The sequence below is a fragment of the Lates calcarifer genome, unplaced genomic scaffold (genome assembly GCF_001640805.2).
Source record: "Lates calcarifer isolate ASB-BC8 unplaced genomic scaffold, TLL_Latcal_v3 _unitig_5878_quiver_531, whole genome shotgun sequence".
Lineage (NCBI taxonomy): Eukaryota > Metazoa > Chordata > Actinopteri > Centropomidae > Lates > Lates calcarifer.
The window spans coordinates 288890-308855 of NW_026117778.1; the positions used below are offsets into that span (position 1 = coordinate 288890).

The 19966-nt window shown below is 40.8% G+C and overlaps 2 protein-coding genes and 1 pseudogene across 2 annotated transcripts; all 3 read right to left on the reverse strand.

Annotated features, from left to right (window-relative positions):
- Positions 1 to 299: 299 nt before the first annotated feature.
- LOC108877214 (E3 ubiquitin-protein ligase TRIM11-like) lies at positions 300 to 3800 on the reverse strand. The gene is made up of 2 exons (XM_018667183.2): positions 3467 to 3800; positions 300 to 2883 (listed from the first exon to the last, which is right to left on the reverse strand). The coding sequence occupies exon 2, from the start codon at positions 2872 to 2874 to the stop codon at positions 1234 to 1236; it is 1641 nt and encodes a 546-aa protein (XP_018522699.1). The 5' UTR covers positions 2875 to 2883; positions 3467 to 3800; the 3' UTR covers positions 300 to 1233.
- Positions 3801 to 4917: 1117 nt separating this feature from the next.
- LOC108877273 (neuronal acetylcholine receptor subunit alpha-9) lies at positions 4918 to 19633 on the reverse strand. Its single transcript, XM_018667246.2, has 6 exons — positions 19471 to 19633; positions 11369 to 11514; positions 11122 to 11276; positions 10788 to 11034; positions 10418 to 10703; positions 4918 to 6978 (listed from the first exon to the last, which is right to left on the reverse strand). Exons 1-6 carry the CDS (start codon positions 19526 to 19528, stop codon positions 6239 to 6241), a joined length of 1632 nt encoding a protein of 543 aa, XP_018522762.1. The 5' UTR covers positions 19529 to 19633; the 3' UTR covers positions 4918 to 6238.
- LOC108877272 (E3 ubiquitin-protein ligase TRIM21-like) lies at positions 7642 to 9376 on the reverse strand (annotated as a pseudogene).
- Positions 19634 to 19966: the final 333 nt, after the last annotated feature.

Consider the following 19966-nt stretch of genomic DNA (forward strand, 5'->3'; position numbering starts at 1 on the left):
TGTATCCCCAGTTTGTTTTTCTCTTAAACAGCAATCCTGTTCACATTTAAACATTGAGATATGTGGTCATATTAATCTTTAATGAGGAGAATTACACCTACTTCAGAGATGTATGGACACTAGTGAACTTGTAATACCAAAGATTTTCAGCAGGTGGCCTCGATCCTTCTGTGAAGACCACAAACTGAAAAACACTGGTTTTACAGTAGAGCTGTTCTTTGTACATCCACTGTTGTTAGAGATTTGATCTCTTCAAAAATAATGCACCATAGAACATGCATTTGTTTTAAATGTTTTATTACTTTAGAACAACACAGCTCTGTTTCAACCCTCTTTCATAGATAGATTATAGACTATAAATTGCTTGTTTGACAGTTTGCATGATCATCAGATGAATCACATTCATAATAACAGTTATTGAGTTTTTGAAGTCATTCCTGTGTGAATACATTTACTTTGTGTATGCTGGATTCAATCACCCTCTTCCATATCTATCTAGGTGTTATTTTCAAAGTAAAAGTTTTATTTTTAAACTTTGATATAATTCCAATCATTTCATATTCAAGGCATACCTACACAAAACATGACATACATCAGTTCAGATCTTTCCATTTGCTTTCATTTATTTAAAGAAAATTGACCACAATGCGAGAAACACAAATGACAAAATTCTTATTCATCATCTGAAACCTATTCATTTTACAATACAATGATTAGTTTTTAATTTGCCACCCTATACATAACATGGTTTTTGTAAATGCTTTTTATCACTATTTTGTTTTCAGATAATTGGACACTCTGTGAAATCAGTATTGTACTTTTTCAACCAGACCAAACAAGCAAGAACACATCAAAGAACAACAATTACCGCCTTGCAATTGTCTCTGCCAACCAGTCCACTTACAGGTTATTAGCATATGATTTCTTAAGTTATGGCCGTGAAGTCACCCTCACCTCAACCTTTGACCTTTGACCACCAAAATTTAATCAGATTATCCCTGAGTCCAAGTAAAAACATTTGTATCAAAATTTCAAGAAATTCCTTTGTTTAACTGAGATATCGTATTCATGAGAATGGGACATCCATAGGTATGGATGGACATCCTGAAAACATAAAGCAGAAAAATACATCAGTGAGAATCAAAGGTTTGATTCTCACTGATGTGAGATGTGACAGATTTTATGTTTAAATGCCAGTAGATGTAGTGAATAGAAAATCAAACTGTTATTATTCTACTGACTGACAGGAGTGATGATCAGAGGGTTGGAGTTTATACCCCCAGGACTGAAGAATGGGTAGAGTTTCTCGGTGAATGAGCAGTCAGTAAAAGAGTAGATGAGATCTCCATCATCCACATCATAGAAGGAGACCAGACCCTCCTCATAATCCACAAACACTCCCACCTTCTCAAGATCCCCAACAGAGAGCTCATCTGGATCGTCATCGTGAGCTATGTATTCTCCATTCTTCAGACCTATGGCCCAGTAACCTTGTTGGGGACTCAGTGGACCTTTTCCCTTCCTGTCGATCGACTCTCTGGCCACTCCTAAATCCCACGTAGTCTTTTCCTTAACCTGAACCTCACAGTAAAATCTTCCTGTAGAGAAACTCTGCAACCCCAACACATTGTGATGATAAGAAAATCTCTCTGGGTTGTCTCTGACTGTCCTCCTCATCCAGCCACACCTTACCTGTTTTCCATCATCAGACAGGATGAGTCTGGGATGTGCTGTGTCAGGATCAAGTATCACATCCGCTGCATACTGCTGGACCTTCTTCAACTCAGCCTCAGACAGCTCATTTATCACTTCATCCATCTGTCCCTCACACTCATCCAGGTAGTCTTCAAATTTATCCATAGCCATTCTCACAGTTCCTTCATATAATGGTGGAGATATGCTGACCTTTGTCCAGTCCTTGGTGGGTAAAGCAGTTTTTAGGGACAGAAAGGTTTGGAGGAAATCTAGGTCATCTGCAGAGTGTGAGAGCTGCTCCATCTCAGCACTTCTCTTTGTCAACTCAGAGATTTCCATTTCCAGCTCTGTGATTAAACCCTCGGCCTGTTCTTTTGTCGTTCTCTGCTTCTCTTCAACTGTCTCAGTGACCTCCTTCTGGACTATTTCCATCATCTGCCTCAACCAGGTGAAGATTTTAACACCAGCTGCTTTCTCTCTGTCTGCATCTTTATTACTCAGGTTCACTGAGTGTTTCAGCTCATGAATCTTCATTCGTCTCTTCTGGATCATCTGTTGAATTTCAGCCTCTGTCTTCCCCAGCTCTGCCTTCTTTCCTTTGTGTGCTTCTGTCAGAGTAACCACATCATGTGTCTTGTGGCCTAAAACAGCACAGAGTGTGCAGACACACGTCTGGTCGTCCTTGCAAAACAGCTCCAGGGGCTTTTTGTGTTTCTTACAGAATCTGTCTTCCAGGTTCTCCACAGGGTCGATCAGCTGATGTCTTTTCAGTCCTGACACTGTCAGATGAGGCTCCAGGTGAGTCTCACAGTAGGAGGCCAGACACATCAGGCAGGACTTCAGGGCTTTCAGTTTGGTTCCGGTGCAGACGTCACAGGAAACATCTTCTGATCTGGCACTCTGTAGCTCTGAGCTGCTCCTTTTGGGTTCCTGTTCAGCCAACTGTCTGAACTGAGAAACCATCTCTGAGATGAAGATATTGACCCGCAGCTCAGGTCTTGTGTAGAAAACCTCCTTGCACATAGGACACTGGCAGGGGACATTGATATCCCAGTGTCTGGTGATGCAGCTCTTACAGTAGTTGTGTCCACATGGTGTGCCAACTGGATCAGTGAACACATCCAGACAGATGGAGCACAGAAACTGATCTTCAGTCAGCAGACAACTGGCAGCAGCCATAACCACACACTGAGAACAAAAGTGTCAAAAAGTGTAAACATTTGAAATGTCAAACTGTGTTCTGTAATAATATGGAAGGTATACTGAAGAGTCTCCATAAAACTGCAGTGCTTACAAGGGACAGATATTGAAAAAGAACTTCACAGACCGAAGCAGCAGAGGCTTAAATTGTCCTGACTTTTAGTCCCTACTTTAGATCAACCTACTAATTCTCTCTCCACCTCTCTGTAATGCAGACTTTCTGTTACATTTGTTTCAGAGCCCAAGCCCTGATAACATCACTACGATGTTGCTTATTTTAAGTTCCACCTGACAAGTTTCATTCATGAAATTAAATGAGTTGAACTGCATATAATTGAGTAAACACACCCAGCTGAACTGACAAGTGTTTTACAGAGACTTTGTTGTGTTGTTGAGAACCTGATTCATATGATAGGATAACAGAACCTGATGATTCTTTTTGCCACTAAATTCCAGTGTAAATATCTGAACATGACATTACATTTTATAATGGTTTACACAAATGGAATGAGTAGAAGTTCCTCTAAGATTATCTACTAATGCTTCAGTAAATTTCACCAGCTGTACTCACCAGTATGTTAGACTTTGTTGTTGAGAAAATCCTGATGAACTGAGGTCAGTTTGGTTTTGATTTTGACTACAGTTCTGCTAAAAGTCTGCAGTCAGCTATTTGGTCATCTCTGACACACTCCCTGTTTCAGTGTGATGCAAGGTCAAAGTTCTCCTGTCTCTCCAGTGCTGCTGTGTTGGGGAGGCTTGATTGCCTGTCAGGTTTTGACATTATGATCAATACTTTGTCACCATCAGTCCACTATAAAGCACAAGCAACTAATCTCAGCTATATATTGTTGAGTACAATCTGTTGTCAGGAAAATCACACTCACAAAGTGAGTTCTGTGAGGAATAACCCCTCTCACCTCCCTACCCACCCTATGTTATTGTGACGGACAGAATGAGGAGCAAAAAGCCTGACTGCATGTATTTTCAAAGTCTGTTCTGCAAATTTTTCTCTGTTTGACTTAACTTCCCTCCCTTACATACTCTTTCACATCCTCCTATGGAACAGTGCATGTCATTACACCTCGTCTGTGTCCAAAGCTGCTTTGCAAGGGAAGCAGGCTTTTTATAAACGACAGCATCAGCACCATCTGCTGAAGACAGACCAGACTGCAGCTCAAACACAAGTCTCTGACTGTGACGTGTACAATAGGCAACCAGTGGCCAACGTTTTAGATTCCTTTTCCTCCAAACTCCAGTGGTTGTCTAATGATTTGCACAAGGAAGCTCCCTCAGGGTCTCCTCTCCTCCTTCCAAAGCTTCATTCACTCCAAGTAAAAATATACTACTACAATAATAGTAATAATAATAATAATAATACATAAAGTACATTTGTACGTTGCAAATTCTGAGGTGCATGTCTCCATAATACTCCATCTCCCCATATTCAGTTAGTCTTTCAGTCCCATTTTCATTTCTTCAGCCTTGTTGTTCTTACTGTGACTGTAGAGGCCGAGTGCTGCACAGAGGTTGGTGTTCAGCATGAATTTTACTGTTCTTTAGCTCCATCTGCTGCCCTTTATTTGCTACTGTAGTGTAGTACACAGCATGAAACTAATTAAAACAACACAAAAGATGATAAGGAGAAACAGAGTCTGACAGGAAGAGTCATCTGTCTAATGTCACATTTTGGATTCCAGTATTTTTATGTATCTTTAGTTTGTTTTTCTCTTTATCAGTTGTCATGTTTATATTCAAACATTTGCATTGAGATAATTGCTATGTATTCATATTAATCTTTTTAATAAGGACAGTTACCTTCTCCAGGCATGGCCTGTGCACCTGTCGTCAGCAGTTTTCACTGGAATGTAAAAATATACAGAGCATACAATATAAATTTATTTTAAGTGATGTTTTACTATTTTAGAACAACATAGCACTTTTAAATGTTTTCTCATGTATCCTAGAAACAGAAATACAGTGACAAAGTTGTTTTAATATGAAAAGTTTAATGTATTTCATAGCATTAACAGTGTGTCCACAAAAACAGGATACATAACGGGTAGTTACAGTGATAAATTTGGCATTTCTTATTTTTACATTGTGACGTTTACAAACACTGCAAAAAATCTTCTTTTTTTTCTTTTCTGGGGGATTCAGGCAAATAAATTTTCTTTTAATCAAATGTCTTTCATTTCCTCACTTTAATATCTACTGAGTTGAATAACAAATATGTACTGAGCTGGACATTTCACAGTTAAAAGATACATGTATCAGTGCCCTCTAGAGGACAAACTCTATAATGGAGCCACTGTTCATCCTCTTTCTGAGCCTTTAAATTAACGCAATAAATTTTGTTTTGAATTTTTTTTTTCCACTCTTTTTTTAAACCAACAACTTATCATAAGCCTTTAATTCTTGTAAAGGGAGCAGAACTACATGGAGCAAGAAAATACATATTTCACCAAATCTTCCCACAAGGCAACAAAAGTCAGTTATTCAGTTAAGATTATTTTCTCTGTATTTCCCTGTTTGACTGTTGGCAGAAAAAAAAGCTGAATTTAAAATTTAAATTGGTTTAAGTAACAATTAGCTGGTCGACACAAAATTACACAGATTTGTCAGATTTACTCTCCAAACTTCAGGTGAAGATTTTAGATGGGAATACTGAAATATTTTACAGTTTATATACTGTACTCAGAGATTAATGATAACAATACTTTCTGATTTCAATGTGTTAGATACATGATACAAAAAATCCTGCATGCTTTTTCAACTTGTCAAAAAATGAACACTCAAAACGTGTATTAAAAAAAAGTGCAGCAAACACATTGTTAAAACTGTGACAGTGATAAATGTTTGTGTTCAGCTGTAAGACAAACACGTCAGTCCTCTCATCAGGTAAACTAAGATTTGTTTTTCATCTTTTGATCCTCACACTTAGGCTCCAGCACCCGGCAACCCTTAATGGATAAGCAGTGGATGGAGCCTGATAAGTTGTGGGTGTGTTCTGTGATGAAAAGAAATCTGAAATCATCTCTGGCCTTTTCTTGGTTCATAAACTCTGATGTAAAAACTGCATCTGTCCAAACTCCTGCTGTGTGGCTGAGCCTCCAAACAACTGCATTTTAAACTCTAGTGGAAATCATTCTTTGCAAAGACATCCAGTTAGAGTGTACATTTATAACATTAGTGGATTTAAACACATCTGAAATTCACTATTTGAGTAAATCATCACTGAAAATGAAGACTGATTTTTGACTTGATGAAAGATAAACAAATCATTTTATCTGTGTACAAACTTGCTGCCTTCACCCTCTCGTGACTCTTTGAAGCCATATCTCTATCAGATGGCTTTTCCCAGGATGAGGATGCTCATGAAGAAGACCATGATGAAGAACAGCCACATGAAGAAGCGATCCATGACCTTGGCGACCTTCCTCCACTCCCCGATGCGCAGCTGTGCTGCTCGCTGGTCCTGGTATGAGTTGGCAATGTACTCAACGTTCTTGCGCAGTCCCTGGTGCTGGCAAACACACTGGGTTTTCACTAAGATCTCCCTCCTGTTCCCCCTGGATCCACCTCTTCCTTCGCCTCCAACACCTTTCTTTTCCTCAACATGCTCTCCTCCTCCACCACTGTTTGACTCCTCTCCCTGCTCTTCACATCCACCAGCAGCTCCCTCCTCCTCCGAGTGGTCGATGGTCACAAACAGATCCTCTTTCCAGTCTGCCTGGTTGGTCACATCCCGCCCCACCTTCAGAGACTCCCCTGCCCCATCCTCTTCCACCTTCCCTCCCCAGGCCTGTCCATTCACATCCCAGTTTGGTCCTTTGGGGTTGCTGCCATTGGCCGACGGGGCCTCAGACTCTTCCTGAGACAGAGGTTGTTTTCTGGAACTCCTGCTGAAGCAGTTGTCTCCGACCTCGTAGACAAAGCAGATACGGGCGAGGTGGTTGAGGATGAAGCGTTCGGCCCATTCTGGGACTGGACGAGCCTCGGGACCACAGTGGTGTATGTTCATGATGAAGATGGTGAGAGCTGTGGAAGCAGTGACCATCGTCATGGTGGCAATGTAGTACTTTCCTGTTGGAAAAGGAAAGTAAAGATCAGTTTTACTTTGTGCTCAAGTATAGATATAATATCTTTCAGTAGAAAGAGTCGAGTATTAATCTTCATCTTTGACAAAGACAGTCGTCTATTCTGTGGGAAGATTCAATACAAAACTCTCTAAATTTAGTCAGGGTCATGTTATGCTCTTTGTAGCTCTTAAGTGAGAAAGAAAGAATTTAAATGGTTGCTCAAAAAGCTCCAAGCTGAAAGGTGAGGGTTTAATGAACTCCTGCTCATTGATTCCTGAGCTCTGATTGTCGTATTTTAAATAACCACTGACAGACATTATCGACCCGCTGGAGTCCTGTTTGTTACAGTGATGTTAGCCAACAAACATAAACAGGGTGTTTACAACTGGGGCTCAAACTGTACCTTCATTATCTGTTCAGTTTCTCTGTTATAAACAAGAAGACAGCACAAACACCCACACAAACTGCAAATCTGCTTGCTTGGCAACTTTGTTCTCCTATACAACAGTAAACTGCAATATGAAGATGATGAAATCTGATTTTTTTTAATGCACATTGAAATAGCTGTACCTGCTTCTACTGTATACAGGATTCATACAATGCTGCCTCTCATTGGTCACTCCACCAGAAAGTACAAAAATGTATTAGAAAAGAGAGGTTTACTGATACAACACAAATGCCTCTTAGATGGGAAGCAGCAATGAAACGTCCTGATGTAACGTTACACGAGTACTTGTGGGATTTTTAGTCGATTATCAGATTTTCGCAATCTTGAATATATTTGCATTAAGCTGACGTTATGGACTGGACAGATGATCAGAGGGGCAGAGTTTTTCCCATCATTATTACAGGGAGTGAAGAATGGGTAGAGTTTCTCAGTGAACGAGCAGCCAGTGAAGGAGTAGATAGGAGCTGCAGTATCAGTATCATAGAAGGAGACCAGACCTGCTCATAGTCCACACCCCCACCCGCTCAGGCTTTGACTTCAGAGAGACATGGACACGTGGGTCAGCAAGAGCTTTGTACTCGTTTTCGTTCCTTAAAGATATAGTCCAGTAACCGTTGAGGATTCATTGTGATTTGCCTCTTCCTGTTGATCGACTCACTGACCACGTCTAAATCCCACTTAGTCTTCCCTTCAACCTGAATCTCATAGTAAAATCTTCCTGAAGTAAAACTCTGCTTTCCTATGGCACTGGCATAATAAGAGATTCTTACTCACATCACCAAAGTTCATTTGTTTGCCATCATCAGACAGGATGAGCCAGGGATTCGCTGTATCAGGATCAAGTGTAACATCCACTGCATACTGCTGGACCCTCGTCAGCTCAGCCTCAAAGACATATCTTTATCTCTTTACTGAGAGTCTCCTCCAGCTCAGCTACAAATGTCACCACAGTCCCTTCATATGATGGTGGATGGACTCTGACCTCTGTCCAGTCCTTGGTGGGTGGAGCAGCTTTCAGGGATGGGAGTTTTGGAGGAGGTGGAGGTGGTCTTCAGAGAGTGAGAGCTGCTCCACCTCAGTGCTTCTCTTCATCAGCTCAGAGATTTCTTGTTCCAGTTCCATGATCAAGCCTTCAGCCTGTTTCTGTGTTGGTCTCTCCTTGTCATTGATCATATCAATAAACTCAGCCAGGCCTCTTTCAACAGACTCCTTCAGAGCAGTAAAGACCCAAATACCCTCTGCTTTTTCTCTGTTTGCATTTTCATTACCGAGCTCCACTGAGCACTTTATCTCCTGAATCTTTGACCTTCTCTCCCGGATCATCTGCTCAATTTCAGCCTTTGTCTTGCCCAGCTCAACCATTTTTTCCTTGTGTTCTTTTTTCAGAGGAACAACATCATGGGTCTTGTGGTCTGAAACCATGCAGAGCATGCAGACACATGTCTGGTCTGTCCTGCAGAACAGCTCCAGAGGTCTGTCATGCTTCATACATATCCTACCGTGCAGATTTTCCACAGGATTGATCAACTGATGTCTTTTCAGTCCTGACACTGTCAGATGAGGCTCCAGGTGAGTCTCACAGTAGGAGGCCAGACACATCAGGCAGGACTTCAGGGCTTTCAGTTTGGTTCCAGTGCAGATGTCACAGGAAACATCTTCTGATCTGGCACTCTGTAGCTCTGAGCTGCTCCTTTTGGGTTCCTGTTCAGCCAACTGTCTGAACTGAGAAACCATCTCTGAGATGAAGATATTGACCCGCAGCTCAGGTCTTGTGTAGAAAACCTCCTTGCACATAGGACACTGGCAGGGGACATTGATATCCCAGTGTCTGGTGATGCAGCTCTTACAGAAGTTGTGTCCACATGGTGTGCCAACTGGATCAGTGAACACATCCAGACAGATGGAGCACAGAAACTGATCTTCAGTCAGCAGACAACTGGCAGCAGCCATAACCACACACTGAGAACAAAAGTCAAAGTGTGAAAAAATAAAACTGGAATTATTTGTTCAAATATTGTGAGCTCTGTAACACTGAGAGGGACAAAAACCATACAGTTCTTCCTGTGTGTCCTAACTTGTTGAGCTATGGTTAAGTATCACCAGTCGTACTCACCAGTGTTTTTCGCAGAGACTCTGCTGTGCAGTTGAGAAGGTCTTGGTGAAGTCAGTTTATGTTTTTTCTTTATAAATAACTGACTCCTCTCGACTGCAGCTCTACTGTCACTCTGACCAGCCATAACTTTCATCTGTGGAATGTGGTGTTTCAAGCTGCCCTGTCAGGTTAGCTTTTGCTTGGCTCTTAACAAAACTCTCCGGATGAGGAGGACATTTTGTTGTTTTTCTGGTTCAGGCAAGATCACAGTGACAAACAATTTAACCTAGTGCAAGGCATGCAAATGCACCCTGGTTACTGGGGTGGTAATTTATATCAGCCAATAAAACACATAATTAAAAGCAGGTCTGACCCAGATAAACAAGAGCTTAGTCTATGTTCAATAACAGTTATTGCTGTTTAAATTCTAACTGTAATGTTGAGTGCCCAAGAGATACAAAGGTTCCAAAGTGGAATATATGGAGGACAGTCTTCAATAAGTTTGCAAAATATCCACAAGACATCAAGTTTTTCTATTTCACAATAACATTACCTGGTTTGTCAACATTAGAGTCAGATCACGTGAAGTTAATAGAAGACGTTGTACTAGTTTGACAAGATGCAGGACTAAAATAGATGTGGTCACAAACATAATTCCAGTGATGTAATAGACATGTACTGCCAACTATTGTTTGAGTTCTCCGATGGTTTTGTCTCTCAGCCTTGAAATCAATGTATTGGAAACTGACTTAACTTGTTGACTGGTTCAGTAAAATATGTGCCCATCTTGAGTTGCCTTGACCACTGACCATGACCACCACTGGATTGATTTTCTTAATGTTTTCTCAACAAATGAACAACTCTAATAAAACTTAAAAACCAGGGACTTCTCGGTCTGCTCACCTATCAGTGGGACACTCTCGGAGGGTGGCATGCTCTCAGCCACCAGCAACTGAAACACAGTGAGGGCCAGCAGCACCGTGACACCCAGAGAAACTTTTTCACCCGAGTCTGCTGGCAGGTAGAAGCCCAGTGGGGCCAGAAAGGAAATCATCATACAGGGGATGAGGAGGTTGAAGATGTAGAAGGAGGCACGTCTCTTCAGGTGGAGGGTGAAGGTGATGTCTGGGTATGGATCCGAGCAGCAACCGTACAGAATCACATTTTTCTTGGCTGGCATGCCCAGAACCTGGTTAGGACAAAACAGTTTTTGATTTTGTCAAAGAACTAACAAACACCTTGTTATGGACCCATGAACAAGGTAACAACTCACCTCCCACTCCACGTTGGGGACGAAGTCACTGAGGTCAGCACTGTCCAAGGCATTGAACAAGTCCATCTGGTTGCCGTTGTGAGTCCAGGAGCCGAAGGTTAGGTGACACTGCTGCACATCAAAGGGGAAGAAGGCCACATCCACAGAGCAGGAGCTTTTGGTGATGGCTGGCTGGTCCCACATGACCTGACCATCGTTACGAAGAACGACGTTAGTCTCCATGGAGCTGGAGAACTCGTCGTCTGCACTGTGGTGGAGAAAGAGGAGGAAGTGAAGTCAAGGAACAAGGGATGGATGTCCAGTGTCCTGCAGCCGGACAGGGAGCCACACCTACCTGTTGTACAGAACAATATCAGGCCTCCATACGAAGCTGCTGGGTATGCGGATGGTGTCGAGGCCGTCGTAGTCCTCCTTCTTCCAGGTGAGGTAGGCGTCCATCCACACCTGGCGTATCCACAGGTAGGTAGTCAGGATCTGGTTCCGCTCGTCCTGGTGAAAGGAAACACACACCATAGATGTATCAGTGAGGGCATTAATACACACAACATAAACATCTGGATCAGCAGTCAGGGTTTCATTACCATGTCAATGATCTGGGAGAGAGTGATCTGCAGAGTGACATTGATGATGTTGTCTGTGTCCTCCACCGGTCGCAAAGCGTTGGTGTAGTTGGAGAGCAAGTCATTCAGTAATTTCTGAGCAAAGCGACCATGAGCGGCAAAGCAAACTGAGAAAAAGGAGAGAGAGAGATATCTCTGTTAAACCAGGTAGTCATTTAAATTAACTTATTTTTGAAACCAAGCAGCAGGACATGAAGATGACAGCGTTGGTCAATCCAAACACTCCCGAGCAGATACATCAACAAGTATTGGTCTGATACTGAGCTCATTCCTGTCCCCCAGAAGATTAACTCCTTAGATTTTAATGACCCCATGACTTTTTCACTAGCACCATCTTCAGGACAAAGATGAAATTTTATATATTTATAGGAATCAATTTCTTGTGTTTTAATCTTATTTTCCATTCCCAAACACTACTGTTTCCATATTTTGATCCAATCTTTGATGTCATTCTTAACATTTCAAATGTTAACCAGATTTTGTTGCAAAACATTTTGGATATCACAAAGTTGCCTTTAAAGTTCTTTTTCCCACTGCTTTCTTCTCTGCAGTGAGTCTGTCTTGATCCTGAAGTGTTTCATATCACCTGCAGTAAATCACATTGCTTCTGTCCCACAGAAACACTGTACACACTCATACATGCAAACCACATTTCCCAGTTCAATTAACCTGGTTATCTCCTCAGGTTTTACACATTAATCCAAAAACGTCTGCAGAACAGCAGCAGACTGATAATTCCTTTAAATCCTGTCACATCCTGTCACAGCTACCGATGATGATGATGATGATGATGATGGTAGTGGTGGTGGCTTGTGTGGGTCTGTGCAATATGTTTTGCTTAATTCTTTCTCTACATCAATGGCAACCTGAACTGAAACAAATGAACTTGTTAGAAGTCCATTTGTGTGGATACATGTAGAATGGAACTGGATCTGTGCATTGTTTCTTTTATATACAGTGTTTACAGTTTACAGTGAACAGACTGTTGATACTGGATGATTCTGCTTAACTTATTTTTCAATTATAACATCTATAACATGTCTTTTTGTAAAGACCATGGTTCAATAACAAAATCAGTTTCCCAGCTCTTTGATGAACCCAACATCCACAGAGAGTTTTTGGTTTTACTGACAACAGGCCAGAAGTAGAGCTGGCACTAAGTATATCTAAATGAATACACAAACATGTGACTTGTCAGTTTTTATGTGGAAGAAAAGGTTCATAAATCTCTGAAAGTTTGAAAAAAAAAAACAAATAAAATACAGACAAATTACACACAGTAATGCAACAAACAAGCTTCACCGTCCTGATTTCAACCCCATTATATCATGACAGTCAAAACATGAACACAATTTAAGAGTTTATTTAATTTTAAACTTAGTTCAACATCTACACAAGTCTTATCAGATCAGAACGCTGGAACCTGACAGACAAAACCTTTTGGATGATAACATGAGATCTGAAGAACAGGATTATATTTTATGTCCTCCAAATTTCCCATCAGATGAACATGTTGTAATTCAGAGCAGATAAAGCTAGAGACACATCTTAAACACCAGGCTGATAGCAGTGGACCAGTAACCATATAAGTAAATGGTGAAACGCCTTGAATAGCCAACACTTCAGCTGCATAAATTGTGTATAAAATCTGTTAACGACAAAGACTTCACTATCAGCTGCAGTCAGTCGTCTTCAGGCGGCCATGGAATGAAGTTTAGTTGCCAAAGAAACATCCTGTAAGGTCACAGTGAGACACTTTGTTGGCTGTCGCCTCTTAACCAAACCTCCTGTGCTGCTTCAGGATGCTGCAGGGCTTCATTCTTAGATAGGTGTTGTTGGATTTGTGTGGTGTAACATCATGTAATGTTCAGACTTTTCCAGGCCCACAGCAGAAATGATAAAAGAAAGAAGATTTCTCTAGAGTTTCTAATGCACAAAAACTACATTTTCACCAAATATAAAGAACATATGAAATAATTGTGGGGGCCCTGAAGGTGGTGGGAGGATATACACTCCAAAATATCATGTTCTCTTTAGAGTTTCATTACTTGGCAATGGCTTGAGGTGGAGATATACATTTTATTCCTGTTAATATAGTGAAACTAGCCCTCACACCTCCACCCTGCGTCCACAGCTGCAGCAGCATCGATGTTCCTCTGCTGCAGACACACTGCACCTCAAACACAACACCCCCTCCCTCTACTGTGTCTGTGGTTGGTCAGGACTTATATACAAACACTTTAAAATACTGTTTAGTAGTTTTAGCTCTAAAATGTCAGAACTCCTGATCAGAATATTTAGATTCTCTGAGATATATCACGTTATTCAGCCGTCTCCATACATCGCCTTGTTCAGAGTCCTGGACTCTTCTTTGTCTGGATCTCACAGGGAGGCTGGGGCCTTTGCTGAGAGGGATTATTCTTTTAAATTAAAGATCATCTGCTACACCTCCGTTTAGACACAGAGGAAGAGATTTACTTAACTTGTTTTGAGATTTGCAGAAATTTGATTCTTATGAAAAAAAAAACATTTCTCAAAAACGAGAGTTTTAAATCTATTCTCATGTTGATTTTATGTTTATTACAGCTTATAGACTGACTGTGGTTGTAGGTTGTGAGCTGCAAACACAGAGTGTTTTTTCCCTCTCATTTTAAGTATTTTTGAGGTCTTAAGAGAGAGAATCAAATCTTTCAAAAGGAAATAAATAGAGAAGAAAATAGAATTTGTTTTCTTTCTTATCCTTTTAAATGTGCCCTCATATTACAGTATTTTAGGACCAATCTCCAGTCTGGGAACCACTGGCCTACCAAAATGATCATTTAAAATGAAGAAAAACACAGCAGTGATCCGACCTGCATCCACAGGAGAAGCTCCTGTGTTAGCAGCTTTGAACACTCAACAACAACAAGGACAAAGAGATTCCTAACTGCAGAGGAGGCATTAAAGACAAAAACAAACAGTCCTAATCACACACACACACACACACACACACAGAGGTTTAACAACATGCCTTGCACAAAAAAGGAAGTGCACAAAACCACAGTCCGTTCGGTGGCCTTCAGATAACAAGGAAATAATATATTTAAAAACTCTAACCTGACAGCAGAGACGGAGAGAGAGGGTTTGAGTTTTAACATCCTTTGTACAAATTTGGAAATATGGAAGTGAAGCTCAGAAAGACACGAACAACAAGATGTCTCATTGTGAAAAATAGATAAAGACAGTCTGATTCTCATGGCTCATTATTATTATTGCTCATTAAGATTTTTTTCATGTTTCTGTCTAGATAATGCAAAGTCTCTTGTTTTTGTTTCCTTTATTTTTCTTAATCAACAATTCCCATAAAGAGGCCAAAACCAACAATGTGTTAGACCTCCTACCCTGCAGGTAAATCTTAAATTAGGCTCAGTAATTTCCTAAAACAGCTGTCAGTAGAAGGAAGTAGTGCATTTGTTGGAGACTATTTGATTATTTGTGGCAGCAGGATGGTGACATTTAACAGGTAACAAATAACATAGTTTTAACGCAGTTTATAGATGTTTCAGCTGTATTTTCTCATCCAACAGAAAAACCTGAAGGTTGCAGTGACAAGCAGTCTGTCTGTCCCTGTGTCCAACACTTTCATCCCAGGTAACTTATCCTAACAACTGCAGGCCAGATTTCCATTAAATCTGACATTGTATATACAGACTGGAGACAAATGAACATAAGATCCAACATAGAGTGTCTTCGTTAGGTGTTGAGAACGGCTTCTGTGTCCCTTGTCATAGACTGTCAACCGTGAAACTACATTACCCTTATTTGGTGTTTTGATGATGGTGGTGGAGAGCGCTGTCTACATGTTAAAGAAAAACCTAAAAACTCTTTAAGGATCGCTAGAGAAACCTTCCACACACACAGAACCTCCTCACTGATAACTAGAACCTCCTTAAGGACTCTGATGATACAGGAAAGTGCTGTAGAAATTGTTGCTTCAAAATATACCAGAGATGTTCCCACTAAACTCTGAGAACTTTCTCAGTGGCCACAAGAACTACAAGAACTACCATAGAGCCTCATCAGAGACTATTAAAACCTCAGTGACTGCAAGAACCACTTTAATGACCACTTGAGCCTCCTAGTGGTCTGACTAGAACCAAATTGAACTAAAGCTAAATTGCTAAGAACCTCTTCAGACTTATAGAGGCTCCTTAATGACCTGTGGCTACAAGAATGACCTTAGGGACCCTAAACCTCTTCAAGGACCACTAAAACTTCTTCAAGGACCACTAAAACCCCATTGAAGACAACTAGAACCTCCTCAATGACTGCAAGAACCTAATACATTCCTTATTGATTCCTAGAACCTCCTTAAGGACAACTAAAACCTCCTAACAGACATCTACAGGAGCCCTAAAACGTCCTCAGTGGCTACAAGAACCACCTAAGGGACCCCTACAACCCCTTTAAGGACCACTAGCACCTCTCCTCAGTGACTTCTAGATCCTCCTAAACACCCACTAGAACCATTAAAGGAAGTGGGAACCTCTGTTCTAAATTAGCCAAATACATGAAGCTGATTGCACTTGTAGAATTCTCTACACAGTTCTCTCTCTTACGATTTTAAGTGTTTTATATAGTTGTATTCATAGTTACCTAATTTTAACACCTGTTTGACAGAAAACACAGGATCAATCAATATGCAGCATCTGGCTCATTAATAATGAGATGAGACTGAACTGAAAACTAAAAACGATGCCCATTTTGTTCCAGGTGAGATCGTTAAAATGCTGAAGTCTGTCTGTAAATCAACCTGCAGCTCCACCTCTTATTGTCTCTGTTCATTGTTCAAATGCCTTCGTGGTCCGCTGAGCAGCTGAGTCAGCAGTTTGTCTGTCAGCATCAAGTCCCTGAGGAGTTAAAGTGTTAGTGCTAACAGCTCTGAGAGCACGCCAGCTGGCACACACTCATAGTCACGTTTCCATCACTTCAGAGGACAGTACACTGACTTGCATTCATTTACTGGGGACTGACCCAAACCCAAACCCAAACCCTAAACTTAACACCAAGTTTTCACCCTAAAATTTAAAGATTTACATCATGGGGTCTTGTTTTTGTTCCCAAAAGGCAGTTGAGTTCCCATGAAGACAGATTTCTTTCCCTACAATGTGTCATCACCATCATCGCCGCCATCACTGTCATGGTAACGAGTGAGTCCATACATTCAGCTCAGTGCACAGATGGTCAGAATCATGTGCATCGCGGCTAAGTGCAACAAACGGATGAAGGCATGTTAAGTCAATATGACCTAAGCCTTTGCATGTGAGAGTGTGTGTGTGTGTGTGTTTGTTTTACTCGTGTTGTGGAGACCGACATCTGTTTACAAAATTCACATTGTAGAGATTCAACCTTCTTTGACAGCTGACACTGATCTGATAGAACGAAACATCCTCCCATTCACATCCACAGCCAGTTTCATCCTTCACTTTTAAATGTGTTGAGCTGTTTCCAGACATGAATAAGTCACTGCCGTCGTCATCTGTTACAGATTTAAGGAGCCAAACGTGGCCTCTTCAGATATTTTAGTCCAAATAATCTAAAATATTGAGTTTGTAGTCCTATCAGACAAAAAGAGCATGAAATTCCTTTAATTTGAGGCTGGAATCAGAGAATATTTGGCATTTTGTTTGAAAAATAATTAATCAATTATCAGAATAATTGATTCACAGACTAATTATTTGAGCTCTAATTTATTCCAATTTAATCTCCATGAAAATGTAAGACATTGACCAGTAACAGTAACAATGCTGCTGTTGTTTGTGTTTGTTGTTTGTGTGTTTCAAATTTGCTACAAAAAATGTTAAGAAAGTAAACATATGGTCGTCGAACACAGAAGACCCCTGTGTTTCTCCGTTTGGTAAAACTGAAGAAATTGTTTAAAGAAAAAAACAGTGAATACTGAACGGAGAAAACCTGTGGAACCAGCAGCTTAAACTTTCCAAATGAAATAGCATCAGATTTTGGACACGCTGATCGTCCCTCTGGAGAAAATAGATATTCTTTGAATAGATAAAACCGTTGCTGGGGATATTTACAGTCGTCGGAGGATAAAGCTGTGGAGAGGTCAGAGCTGACAGGATCTTCACAGTGAAGATGTGTGTGTCAGTTTCCAGTTGAAGTGTGTTTGGATTATCTCTGCTGTTGGAGGTCACTCCTCCTCTTATCTGGATGGACGCTGTGATTGACAGCTTTAATCCTCACAACCACCAAAGCTTATCACTGCTCAGTCTGCCTCCCTGCATTGTCTCGACATCAACACAGAGTTCTCATCAAGTCAGAGGACGTTACATTGATTTAGGTTCATTTCCTGGAGACTTAAAGCAACATTATTCAACTATTTGACCTTAAACTTCAGAGTCACTGTGATGGTTCAGTGTAACAGGGAGAATGGAGCCTGTTGTTTCTCTGTGGAACTGTGGTTCTTCAGGTCCAATCTCCCTCTGACTTACTGAGAGTCAGCAGCTTAAACTGCTGGAATCAGACCCAGAGAGTTCAGACTGATGCTGAACTATAGATCAGATAAAAAGACTGAGAAGTCATTAAAAACCAGAGCTCATCTCTGGTATCCAGGAAACTGATGCAAAGATCAAGAGTTACAAACAGAGTTTGGTGTTTGTTACAGCAACAGCACTTCCTGCTCCAGAAGCCGGGGATCATGGGTAATATATATTTCAGGCTACGCAGTTGAAGCTCCAGTCAACAGATTGATAGACTTTGTTTTCTTAATCACAATCCTTCCAAAAGCTGTTGAGATATTTTACTAAAAACCACAAATGTTAATGCTCTGAGGACGATGAACGTCAGCACTGAATTTCATGGTAATCTGTCAAATGCTGCTGAGATATTTCAGTGTGAGTGGACTCATTGACCAACTGATGAAACCTGAGACAAAAACACTGTATATGACAGGTTTCTGATCTGACGTCTGTTTGGTTAGGACCAGAGAAAGTTGGTGTTCATGCCTTGAAGTTGGAGTTTTCCTTCTCCAACAGAGGAAAAAGGAAGAAGTTTTCTTCTAATATACATTTTAGATAAAACATTTGACTTTTACAAACTAAAAAAATCTCTAAAGTATCAAAGTTCTCAAAGAGCAAAAACACAACCTGCTCTTAATTTCATTTCAAAGTTAGAGTTTCTAGAATTTCAACTTTACATAGATTCCTTCTTTTAGTAAACGCATGATTATTTGAATTTGTTTGTCCAAACCACCACATCAGCTTCACATCATCTGCTCCTCGTCCCTGACCTCCACCTTTATTTTTTCTGTCCTCACATCCTTAATCCTGAACGCCCCCGTTCACTTCACTCTTCAGGAAAAGCATGAACACATGAAGGTTACTGATGAAGGCTGAGAGTTGACATTTATGGTGGTTGGAGTTTGAAAATTAGCAGCTGGTGGACAGGGAAACAGCAGCTGTTTTCATTATTGATTAGCTGTTTTTCATGATTCTAAATGATGAGGATTTGCTGCTTTTCTGAACTTTAAGACAACAAACTCAGTGTCTTAGTGTTTGGACTGTTGCTCAAATATTCAAATAGTTTTTCACTGTTTTGGACATTTTATAGACCAAACCATCAAGAGATTATTCAATAAAAGAATCAGCAGATTAACTGATAACAAAAATAATCAGTGTGAAAATGAGTCAGGAGCTTCTGATGCTGTTTAAAGGCAGAGCAGTGTGTTGGCTGTCAGACTGATGCAGATGAAATGTTCACATGTTTGAAACCAACAAACAGATCGATGACTTTAATCCTCAGTCTGCATCACTGACAGCTGTCAATCATCGTGTCTCCACTTTAAAGCCTGAGCTTCTGTCAGAGGCTGCGACAACATCTGCATCAACAACACGCTCCAGTCTGTTCGTTAGAATCAAATCAAACAGCGCAACAATAAAATCTAATAAAACACAGTCTCTCAGTTTATACTGTTTGTTCAGGACACGAACTCCGACTCTGTTTAACTGATTCATTAAGAAGTTTTTACGTTAAAAAGTCGCAGAAGTTGAAGCTGAAAATCTTCTTACCTGGAATAAAAGAGAGGAGCAGGAGGGACGCGATCGATCCGCTGCAGAGGAGCTTCATCCCGCCCTGATGACTGCTATCGATCCGGTAAATAAATCGATTGCAATACTGTGATCACACATCAGCCTCCAGCCTCCGACCGCCGAGCAGAGGAGAGGATGAAACACTGAGAGAGAGAGAGAGAGAGAGAGAGAGAGAGAGAGAGAGAGTGAGAGAGAGAGAGAGAGCGCTGGTGTGTTTGCTGTAGTGCGGTGCTCTCCGGTGTATGAGGTGTCATTAGTGCCACATACAGGCCGCAGAGCATCAACCATGTTCAGGGGAAAAACTAAAGTCCTGCTCAGGTTTGTTCCACCTGTTGTCAGTAATCATTCAGATTAAGGTTCAGTTTTTAGATTTAACCTACAATAAGTGAGTTTTTTGGCCACTAGGGGGCAGCAGAAACAGATCGCAAACACAACAATGACGTGTCGTCACTTAAACGTTGATGTGTTGAAGCTG